Source organism: Equus przewalskii, unplaced genomic scaffold (assembly GCF_037783145.1).
Source record: "Equus przewalskii isolate Varuska unplaced genomic scaffold, EquPr2 ChrUn-10, whole genome shotgun sequence".
NCBI lineage: Eukaryota > Metazoa > Chordata > Mammalia > Perissodactyla > Equidae > Equus > Equus przewalskii.
This window is the reverse complement of record NW_027228747.1, coordinates 1,486,397-1,497,611: the sequence shown is the minus strand read 5'-3', so window position 1 is coordinate 1,497,611 and position 11,215 is coordinate 1,486,397. Positions and strand designations below refer to the sequence as shown.

Below are 11,215 nucleotides of genomic sequence, written 5' to 3'. Positions count from 1 at the left end.
GCCCCCCACGCACACACCCCTAGAGTCTCTCAGACCATCAGCCTCAAAGCTTCCAAGAATCTTTATTGAACTTGCTCTGCATCATACACCCATCTGGAGGAGCCAAGGTGAGGCACCATGCCCACTGCCAACAGAGAAGACCCCAGCTGGCAGGCCCCACCCGCATCTCAGGAGCCTTCATTTCTTCCGGGGCTGCTTATCGGGGAAGCCTTCGAAGAACTCGTTGCACATCATGGCGATGCAGGACAGGAAGACACAGTACTCCTGGAAATCCACCTCGTTGTCCTTGTTGCTGTCCAAGTTGCTCATCAGCTTCTGGAATGCAGCTTCATCTGTCCTTTTCTACGGGGGAAGAGGCTACAGGTAGAAACCAGAAGCCCGGGAGTGGAACCAAGACTAGACCAGGATTCCATCTCTAGATCAGAGCTCAGGAAGGTGCAGCCACCTTTGGGGGCCCAGTTTTGGAACTCCAGCTCTCAGGGCTAAACTAGGATGGGAGGAGGGTTACCCCTCAGATGAGGAAGTCAGAGTATCTAGGTGCAGCTGGAGAAGGGCACCACAGTGTCTTCCCTCAGGGTCATTTTAAGAATCCGATTAGATAGTGGCCATGAAAGCAATCTATAAACTGCATAAAGTTTGATACAGATGGAAGCTGCGATTGCTCTGGGGAAGTCTGTAGATGTGTGAGTGTCTCCCTAACTGTGCCTTCACATCCACGAGCCAAATAGAAACTCAGAAATTGTTCATGGCTGCAATGACAGCAAGAGGCAGACCATCCTGGTTTGCAGATCTCAGCTTTGCACACTACCTTGGGAAATTACTTAACCTCTCTGAGCCTTAATTTCTCTTCAGTTACATTGTGCAAAGCACCTGGCAGAGTGTCTGGCCCGTACTCAGCCCCCTTTCTGCTGGGGGCCAGGAAGGGAGTGGTGGGCACTCTCTCTCTCCACCCCAGGCAGCCACAGCAAGCTCTGCCCCCCTTCCCCATCTCAGTGATAGATGCCAGCTGCAGCTACTGCTCTGCAAGAAGACTGGGCCTCCTAGGGCCTTGCCCTCCTCTGTGGGGAATGCTCCACATGGGGGCATACTCCCAGGCAGTAGGCACTCACCCCCAAAAAGCTGGGCAGCTCCCGGGTCAGCAGCTCCTTTAGCTCTGACTTGTTGAGCTTGAACTTGTCACCCTCCTTGCCAGAGTACTTGTGGAAGGTGGATACCATCACATCCAGGGCCTTCTCCAGGGGGTACGCCATGGTGGCAGTCAGGATCTGGGGGCAGGGTCACAGAGACACCCTTGTCTTCCCACCCCCACTCCCAGTCATGTATTCAGAATGCCTCACCCACCCCCATCCCTCCAGGACCACTTGGTGAGACCCTGCTCCTGCCATCGGGGAGCCCAGAAAGGTAGGGCTCAGCCCCTGGTGGGAAGGGTGAGTGCGGTGGGCAATGTGAACATTTGCAGGCCCACTGCGCGCAGGCTCTGGGCTTCAGGCAGCAAGCTCCCGGGGCCTCCCTCGGGCCATGCTCAACAACAGCGCTTTTTCCATCCCTTATTCAGTCTGTTCACTCCCACAGCTCAGCCCACAGCAGCCCCACCCAGGCCCATTCTTCTCCCTCCCAGCACTGGGCAAGGCTGCTGGAAGCCTGCCCAGGGGCCTGCAGCGGAAAAAAACAGTGGCCTAGCGCCTAGCCTAGCATAGGGAGGGGCCGGGTGAGGTGGCAGAGGCAAGGATGCAGGGAAGGGGTGGGGCGGGCAGCCAAGTTCCCTTGGGCTGGGCTGCAGGGTGCAAGGCAGAGGTTCATAGGACACTACTAAACAAAAGCCCACACAGTCGCCTTCTGCCTTCACTTTGCCTCCCTCACTCAAGTGTGCACATGGACTTGTGCAAACAGAAGCTTTGTGCTTGTGCATACCCACAGGTCACATGCACACCAAAACATACTACAACAGCAGCATATGCAAGCCCCAGCATCCCAGTACCCCTCCGATAGCTCGAATCCAGCCACCTGCACACTTTGCTATTTTTTCTCTCTTGCACGTGCACATACATGTGCACGCATGCACGCACATGCACGCACACACACATCCCACCCCAGATCCTCCACATCAGAACCTCACATCTGGACCCATTTAGCACATCTGGCCGCCACCAGCCCCCCTTCTCCGACCCCGAGCTTCGGCCTGACACCCCTCGCATGCCAGTCAGGCGACCACAACTCACCAGGCCAAGAGAGAGGAAGCGCTGAGGAGAGAGGGTTGGGGAGAGAGGAAGAGTGGGGAAAGCCCAGCGGTCTGACCTATTTATACCCTGGCCAGGCCCTGCCCATGACAGGGGATGGGGGAGAGGGAAAGACAGCCCTCCTGCTGTGGGCTGATGTGGTTTAAGTGCCTCGGCCCCCTCCACCAGCCCAGCCTGGAAACCCAGCTTCCGGCCCCAGGCTGGCACAGATACAGGTGGACAATGGGAGAGCCCTAGGGGGCACAGATGGGGGCCTCAGTGGAGTACGCCCCTCCCCAGTGGGCACAGCTCAGCGTGAGTTTTAGGGACCTGGAGGAAGGGGCGGTTTGTGCCTGGAGTAGAGGGACAAGGAGGGAGTGGTCCCACCCAGCAGCTTGGAAAGGGGATCCAGGGGTCGTGGGTGACAGGTAGGATATTGTCCTGGAAATGTGGCTGCCCAGAAACTAAGGGAGGGGACCCCAGGCTCAGTGCTGTGGGACAGCTCACTCTGCCCTTCTCCCCTCCCCATAGTGCTCTCTGCCATGCTGGGTCAGGCCCAGGGCAGGAGCTGGGGGTCTGGGATGCGGAACAGGTTAACACCCAAAGGAGACCTTGGAACCAGACAGACACATCAGTGGAGAAAGGTCTGGGTGAGGGAGGGATGCAGTGGGGAGTGGGAGTCCAGCGTGGAGGCTCAGAGATGCACTGAAGGCACCCAGAGCGGGTGGGCTGGGTAGAGTGTCAGGAGGGGGAGCTTAGAACTGGGATGGGTACCAGGAATGAAGAATGCAGGTTGGGATGGAAAGTTGGAGGTGAAATGGCACAAATGGGGGAGGAAAGGATCAGGGTTAACCTCTCAGGGTGGGGTATGAACTCAGGGATTGAGTCGGGGTCAGAAGTTGGGGGTGAAGCCCCTCAGGTGGCTGTGGCTTCAGGGCTGGGGTCTGCCTCAAGGTATCCCCTTCCTCCTCCAAAGCAGGGCACCCCTCCCTGGCTGGGTGAGCAACACCCTGATCAGACGTCAGACACCCTAATCCTATTAGTGCTGCACTCTGGGCTCCCTCAGCAGGGGCAGGAACAAACCCACCCCACCCCCAATGGCCCCACCCTCAGAGCATCCTGTCACGAGGACTGAGCTCCACCCCAGCGAACCTCATCCTCCTTGACAGCCCAAGGGAGCTTCTTCTTCAAAAACCCCAGAAAGAGAGAGAGAGAGAGACACCCCCCAACCTCCCCTGGACATTGTCCTTGTGTGGACCCCACCCCCTTTTGCTGGGCCGTTGAGACCATTTCGTTTCTGCAGGGTCTGAAACTGCGCTCAGCCTCCTGTCCTCCCATGGAAAAGGCCAGAGGGGAATGAAGACCTCAGCGGGTCTCTGACTCGAGGCCCTGGCTCTTGTCTCAGAAGAAGCAAACCAAGCCAAGTGACACCAGTTCTTTATTAGGAGTTAAACAGGCCCTTTCCCATCATGGTCTCATTCATGCACACACTCTGCTGGGCCTCAACAGCCTCAAACCCATCACCATAGGAAGGCAGCGGCTGGCTGCTCTCCCCATCACTAGCTGTGATCCTGGGGAGGTCCCCTCACATACCCCGGCCTCGTGGGTAAAATGGGTTAACATATCAGGGGCAAAGCTGAGAGATTCCAGATGGAGAGAGTACGGGAGTGAGGTGGAGTGTGAGTGACATGCCCAGGACCAGCTCAGCGCAGAGATGGAGCAGGCCCCAGCAGCCCCCGTCCTCTGGCCGGCCCTGTCCACTGGAGCAGAGGCTACTGGGGGCAGGGGGGCTCTGGGGGACAGTCCTTGAAGTAGTCGTGGCAGTAGGTGCAGAGGCAGGCGAGCGAGCGCACGTATTCCACAAAGTCCACCTCACAGTCCTTGTCGGTGTCCAGAACACTCATGAATTTATTGTAGTCACACTCCCGGAACTCCGTCTGTGAGGGAGGGGTGGGGTGAAGGGGCAGGTTGAGGAGAGCACAACAGCCTTGTGTGCATGCATGTACGTGCGCACGCGGGCACGCACACACACACACACACACACACACACACTGCTTCCCTCCCTCCCCTCCTGGCTGGTCTCACCCAGCCCAACCCACACCTCTTCTGGGGGCCAACCTCACCTACCCATTCTGATAACTCACCCATGTTAACCTCCTCCCTAATCCTCCTCCTCCTCCTCCTCCGCCTCATTCTCCTCCTCCTCCTGGGATCACTTATTGAGCACCTACTATTTGCTCCTGAGTGCCTACTGTGTGCTAGACCTTCTTCACCATGATCTCGCTCATCCTCCTGACAACCTTGCAAGGCAGCAGGTATGATGACTGTCACGCCATTTTACAGATGAGGAAACTGAGACGCCTGCTGTGTCAGCTCTCTCCCAGAGTCCTCTCCCCAAAGAGCAGCCTCCACCCCTCCTTGCTGTCCTGTGCACAGAGCTCATCCCCAGGTCTCTCCTTGCAGAGACTCTCCAAGCAGTGCTTCCCTGCGGGGTGGTCACCCTGGTACTCACCGGGGTCCAGGTGGGCAGCTCCTTCTGTAGCAGCTCCTTGAGCTCTGCCTGGCAGAGCTTGTGCTTGTCCCCGCAGCGCCCCGCATACTCCCGAAAGGTGCACACGATGGCAGCCACCGCCTGTTCCAGAGGCCTGGCCATCCTCACTGTCACAGAACAAGGATGTGAGTCACAGCAGAGGCCCTCGCTGCCCCTCTGCTCACCTCTGCCCTCCGTGTTCCCGGGGACTGCTCTACACCTGTTTTGATCCCCACCAGGCTTCTGGACCCACAAGCTCGCCTCCTCTGAGAGGACCTCCGTGATCACACCAGCTGCACTAATTTGCTTCCCTACTGCTCCCCGTTGTGATTTCCCTGGACAGAGGTCTCATTTCCGCAGCATCACTGCAAACCCCTCAAGGAGAGTGCCCCCAACACCACCTGCACCCCCTAACACAGGGGCTCCCTCAGGACTCCCTGATTCCCTCCACCTTTTCTCATCCCCAAAACCCAGGAAGGGCTCAGTCCCACACTGCAGCCCCCGTGAGATACAGCCCCCTGGTCCTAGAAGCCTCCCCTGCTTCAGGACCCCAGAGCTCCTTCTGTAGAAACTTGCTCAAGGAGGCCCTTGCCCCTGTTCCTGTCCTCAGGCCCGTGGAGAAGCTGGACATTCTCAGGGAGGGTCAGTCCAAGAGGAGCACCCATCGCCTCACCACCATCCCCTCCTCTTGATCTTTCCTCCTCCAAACTCAAGGAAGCTGCATACAAAAGAAAAACTTCTAGGATCCTCTCTGCCTCTCACTAGCTGTGCAACCCCAATTGAGCCATTTACCCTCTCTGAGTCTCAGATGCCTTTTCTGCAAAATGGAGCTAATCTCACCTCACAGCCCTAGTCAGGGACCTGAACCAGATGGCCTCTAGAGAAAGCCAGCTGTGGTATTTACCAATCTGTGATCTGCCCCACCTGAGGCCATCCCCCTGCGTCCTGGGGATCTTGAGACAGAAGGCCCTGCATAGGGGTACACTTCAAGAGGGAAAGCCCTTCTTGAAATTGCCCACCCCCTCAATTCCACTGTCCCTTCCTTTCGCCCTTCTGGAAGGATGCCTCCAGCCTGGGAAAACCCTAAGGCAGCCAGGAAGGCAAGTGTTGTTTCCCTGTGAGCCCAGTGACTCATTCCTTGTTCCCCCAGGGGCTAGGCGGCTGGTGATGCAAGGCTGCCAGGGCCAAGGCTCTCTCCCTCATGAGTCCCCCTCTGCTAGGCCCTGTGGAACAAATGGTTGGCATGGTTGTGTTTGGGCTGTTTGGGCGGGTGGGCGGAGATAAGAGGAAGGGGAGCATGGGACCAAGCACTGCCTGCGGTCTCACTCTGTGACAGCCCAGGATTGGAGCTGGGTGTCTGGGGTCCCAGGAGAGGAAAGGGCCGTGATCCCAGGGAATAAGGAACTTCAGAGGTGCTGAGCTGCCCTTCTGGGCTCCTGCCAGCCTGCCTGGCGCCACCACCGTTGCTTTTTCGGAAGCTCAGTGCCTGGAGACTGGAGGGAATCCTCTCTTCCCCATGCAGCCCTGGCCTGTCTCAACCCGTTGGCAGGAATGAAGGAAGGAGGCAGGGGGAGGGAGAGGGAGCTAACTGCGGGTAACGCCAACCCTTTTAGCCCAATGCCCCCACCCCAAGGCGCCACCTCAGCTCTGCACATCTCCTATCCCAAGCTTCCTGATAGCCCCTCTCTGTACAAGGGAAGCCCTCACATCATCAGTCCCTGCTGTGGTCATCCCTTTGCCCCCATGCCCAGACCCTGGGCCAGGAGACAGACCCTGAGCTGCCCGACACCCAGTCCAGGGAAGGACCCAGCTGGCACTCACCACTGGTGCTGGCGTTTCAGCTGCAGGATCCTAGAGATGGGACATCCCTATTTGTAGCCTCCCAAGGAAGGAAGAAAGCAATTATGGAGCCCAAGTAGGTCAAGCTGAGGATGCCCCAGGGCTCCCCTTCCATCCTTCACTGGGCAGCCACTATTACAGGCCCCACCCGCCCACCTACCCATGCACACATCAAAGGCCCACTCTGGGCCTCAGACACCGCCCTCTTCATCCTCCCTCCGGCCTCCGCCAGAGCTGGGAACTGGGGCCAGCCTTCTGCCCATCTCCTTCCAGCCTAGTTGGAGGAGACGGACTGGGTTAGGCCATCCTATACACCTCCTATCTCTTCACTGTGAACAGGGATCCCAGAAGAACCAAAGTGGGGACACACTTCAGCCTCACCCCTAGAGAATCCTGTGGCAGAGGGGATCTTGGGGAGCATCGGGTTAAGCCCCCTCATTTACAGGTGAAACAACTGAGGCCAGGAGACCCACCCTCCCTGCCTGATCTCCAGATCATGGTCCTTGGTGGCTTTGGGCTGTACGCTGCTTGCTTCCCTGGGGAGATCATCCCTAGGACGTCTCCGAAGTATAGGAGGAAGGTGTGTTTCTCCTGGGGACACTTCCAGCAGGCTAGGCTGAGTTCTCCCCGCACTGCTCCCCAAGTGCTGTGGCTGGATTTGGACTGCAGACTCAGGCATGGGCTGCCTGGAGCTCCTCAGCCTTGTGTCCAGTCCTCCCACTCCATTCAGCACCAAGGCCACATTCCTTGCCGTCCCATGGGGGTGGGGATGGGTTTCTTCTGGCTTTTAGCTTAAACGTGTAGCCCTCTGGGGTCCCAGCATGATGGGGGGGTGATACCCTTCTCTCCCCTCCTCAAGTAAGCCCCTGGCTTCAGCTTCTGTCTTTCTCCACAAATCATCAAAGCCAAAGGTCATTTGGGCGTGTTTGGCCAATGCCCTTGGGGCAGGAGGGGGCCCTGGCACTCTGCTCATTCCTGGAGTCAGCTTTCACTTAGATTTTGATGTCCTCATTCCTTCCTGCCTTGTCAGCTCCTTGATGCTTTGGAAAAAGATTTTTTTCATGCTATCCAGCATTTTTTTCATTGTTTTTAGCTGGAGCAGGCACAGGCCACCATGTGACCAGGAATGGAAATCCCCTCATGTCACTTCTCTATTAGCTCCCTCATCCCTCAGCCTGAGAGACCCCTCCCCATTTCACAGAAAAAGAATCCAAGGCCCAGAAGAGTGTGGGAGGGGGAAGAGGAGGTGAGCGCCCAGGACTCTGAGAAGCCCTAATGCTCATGGAGGCAGCCAGAGAGCTAACCTACAATACCTTGACCTCCCCCGGGGCCAAGCACCAAGACCTTGCTTGTACCATGGTTTCCTTGAAGACTCAGCCCCTGTGGGTGAGGGGAGCGAGCAGAGGGGAGGGAAGGGAAGGGAGAGCTGTGATTAGCCCTGTTTTATAGGCAAGGAATTATGGGGAGGAGGGAGCAGAAGTGGGGGCCAGAGTGGACCAGCAATTAACTCAGTTCTAGGTCAAGCACTTATTGCCACCTATGCTATCCCAGCTCCGCCACCGGCCACCTCCCGAGAGCAGGGTACCTCACCTCTCCAGGCCTCATTTTCCTCACCCATCAGTGATCAAGGATAATCATAGTAACCAATTCACTGGATTGCTGTGGGGCTTAAATGAATTAATATCTACAAAGCTCATCGCCTGGAACATGGAAAGAGCATAAATGTTAACTGAGAGGTGGATGACTTGCCCAAGGTCATGCAACCAAAATGTGGCAGGGCTCGGAACCATTCGTTATTCACATAAAATTTAGAGGCCCCTGTCCTAGGCATTGGAGGTAGAGCCATAAATGAAACAGTTAAGTCCTTGCTCTGTGGAGAAGCCGAGCTAGTGGGAGAAACATACGTTTACAAATAAATGTAAGACAGACTGGTGATTTGACCGCCAGGAAGAACAGTAATGCGGGGCTAAGGCAAAGAAACGGCGCAGGGCTGGGACGCTCTATACGGGTGGTCAGGGGAGCACACATGTCCTTGTCCCCTGGCCTCTCCTGTTTCTCTGCAGGGCCGCCCCGCCCTCCAGGGTGCTGCACCCTTGTTTGCACTGGGAGAGGCTGACTGCAGAGAGGCCAGAGCTCACTCTGGGAGGCGACAGCTGGGAGGGGGTGGAGGGAGGTCTGGGTATAGGCACATTGTGGCTGGAGGACCCTCACTCCAAGCTCCACCACCCTCTGGCCACCTGACCTTGAGCACGTCCTTTGCATTGTTTGGGACTTAATTTCCTTGCTTCCAAAATGGGTTTGGAAGATGCCTACCCTAAGACTCCAAAGTGAAAGTGCTTTGTATCACCTGCTGTTCCTGTGGACATGTCAGCGCAGAGGTCTCTGAGTCCAACTCAACAATCCCACGCTGAGTCCCCTCGATGGAGGCAGCAGGGAGGGGGGAGGGGGAGGGAGAGAACTAGGCTGTCCCCACCATATCATTTGGTCCACCCTTCTGCCTCCACACAGTAGGGGGTAGAGCTGTAATCTCTCTTCCCTCGCCTTCCCAAGTCCTTCTTGCAGGCTTTGGAATCTTCCTGCCCTGCTGGAAGCTGTTCCCCTGGGTCTACCTGAATCCCCCTTCTGCTGTGGTTCCAAATGCATTCCACGCTAACAGCCCCTCCAAGCCCCAGCAGGACCCACTGTCCTCCTCCTTTCCTACCCTCTGCGGTCCACACACTCGAGTCTCTACCCTTGGGTGCAGCCCAACACCCTCGGTCCCTCAGCAGAGCTCCCTGCTGCAGATGGGGAGCTGACCACTGAGAGGTGCACCACATCTGGAGGGTGAGGGGCTCTCCCCATGGGAGGAGCGGAAGGGTGTGAGAAGTGACAGCTGATGCTACCAGACCCAGCAGCACTACTTGCAGCACTGACCCGTTCCCTGCCTCTGTCCCCGGCTATCACCACCACCTTACGAAGCCCCTGGGGAAATGCCTTGCCTCTGAGGATCGATGTCCGGCTCTGCACCTCGGAGAAATAAGATGAAGTGTCCTAGACATTTGGACATTCTGTGTGCTTGTGCCAAAGGGCCTGGGCCCAAGAGACAGTGTGAACCCCCACTCCCATAGCCCCATGGGGTCAATGAACCTTGTCAAACTGAATCACCTCCTTTCTCACCATCTGAGCCAAGGCTGGGGAAGGCGTGGGAAGGGAGACTTGATGACTGGGGCTGGAGCAGGGAGGCCTTTGCTACAGAATTGGGGAGGGGCAGGGAGAGGAGCTGAACTGGGATCAAGGAGAGCCTGTGCCCTACCGCCTCTTTGACTGCCAAGTCAATGCCTGCTGGGCCCATTTCCCAGCTGGGAGCAGTGAGGTGGTGGGGAGATCGCATGACCTGAAGACAGGAGCATGGGGAGCCCTATTTCAGTCACTCCCTTGTCTCAGAGCCCACCTTTGCCTTCAGTCTCTCTTTTCTTGGATGGTCAATCGGCTACCAGGAGTGAACCCAAAAGAACAAAGGCTAAAGTGACAGTAGGATGTGAGGAGAGGTGAGCTGTACACTCCTAAGACCCTCCTCCCAGCCACAGTTCCAGGAGGAAGGAATAGAGACCCTGGCCAGCAGTCCTGGGAACAGTGCTGTTTTCTGGACCTTCCAGCTCTCTCCCCCAGCGCAGAGATTTGGGGGGAGGGGCGGGATGAGGGAAGATTGTTGAGACCAGCTAGGAACGTCTGGTGTTTGTTTGCCAAATAAGCAGAAGGAAAAGAAATAGCCCCATTCTGTCCCCAGCCAGCTGGGGGCAGCTCCAGACGCAGCCAGCTGAGGCCAGTCTCCACCAGCCCAAACAGCCCCGGAACCTGGAACTGAGCCCCAACAGAAGCCGGAATTTACTGTGCTCAATCAGACTAAAATAAGGCAACCTCTAAATAACGCAACTGGGTGGGCCCAGTTCCCGGTTGATTCAGGATCAAGAGACCAAGAGTGTCTAGACTGTGCTCACCCAGGTCCCCTCACCTTCCACTAAGCCAAGGCTTTGGAGACGGCGGGGGGAGGGAAGGAAGGCCCAGACCACCACCCCTACGTCCCATACAAGTGAGGCCTTTTCTTACAGAGCTGAGCCAAGCCCCAACACTGCTCTTTATTTAACCTCTCCCAGCCTCTATTTCCTCCTCTGTGCAGTGCAGAAACTAATAGCACATCCTCCACCCAAAGGCTGTGAGGATTCAGTGAGACGACGGTCAAACAGGCCAGGCAGAGAGCCTGGCCAGAGGGAGTGCTCCATGAACGGCAGATGCTGCTCCCTCTCGGTTTCCTCGTCTGTAAAAAGAGACTAATGATAGCTCCTCTCGGGGTTACCATGAGGCTGCAATGACAGTGTGCACAAATGAAGCTTTGAGAGCTGCTGTGGAAATGTTAATTACCATTGTCCTGATGCCCTGACCTATATTCACTGGCTCCCTTTCCTACAGGATATTAGGAAGGTGGGCTTCCCTCTTTTTATCGCTGGGACCTGCCCGGCCTTGCCTTGCCTGCCCCAGATGCACAGTTAAGGTAGAACAGTAAGTGAGGACAAGCAGGTTGCCCCAGCACCTTCTCACTCGGTTCCTTTCTATCTCTCAGAGGCTCTAGTCTCAACTACCCTGTAAGCAGTTC

General features: G+C 56.7%; 2 protein-coding genes across 5 annotated transcripts; both read right to left on the bottom strand.

Annotated features, from left to right (window-relative positions):
- Positions 1–45: 45 nt before the first annotated feature.
- S100A4 (S100 calcium binding protein A4) lies at positions 46–2,383 on the bottom strand. Of its 2 annotated transcripts, none has more exons than XM_008543246.2 (3): positions 2,220–2,383; positions 1,110–1,265; positions 46–342 (listed from the first exon to the last, which is right to left on the bottom strand). In XM_008543246.2, the coding sequence occupies exons 2-3, from the start codon at positions 1,248–1,250 to the stop codon at positions 178–180; spliced, it is 306 nt and encodes a 101-aa protein (XP_008541468.1). In that variant the 5' UTR covers positions 1,251–1,265; positions 2,220–2,383; the 3' UTR covers positions 46–177. The 2 variants fall into 2 exon arrangements, with proteins under 2 accessions (XP_008541468.1, XP_008541469.1); XM_008543247.2 differs by having other exon boundaries at positions 1,110–1,295; positions 2,220–2,268.
- A 1,253-nt stretch (positions 2,384–3,636) lies between these two features.
- Positions 3,637–6,707, bottom strand: S100A3 (S100 calcium binding protein A3). 3 transcript variants are annotated; one of them, XM_008543245.2, is made up of 3 exons: positions 6,568–6,707; positions 4,729–4,874; positions 3,637–4,153 (listed from the first exon to the last, which is right to left on the bottom strand). In XM_008543245.2, exons 2-3 carry the CDS (start codon positions 4,867–4,869, stop codon positions 3,989–3,991), a joined length of 306 nt encoding a protein of 101 aa, XP_008541467.2. In that variant the 5' UTR covers positions 4,870–4,874; positions 6,568–6,707; the 3' UTR covers positions 3,637–3,988. The 3 variants fall into 3 exon arrangements, with proteins under 3 accessions (XP_008541467.2, XP_070463383.1, XP_070463382.1); XM_070607282.1 differs by lacking the exon at positions 6,568–6,707 and adding an exon at positions 5,651–5,969; XM_070607281.1 differs by lacking the exon at positions 6,568–6,707 and adding an exon at positions 5,671–5,865.
- Between the last annotated feature and the right edge of the window lie 4,508 nt (positions 6,708–11,215).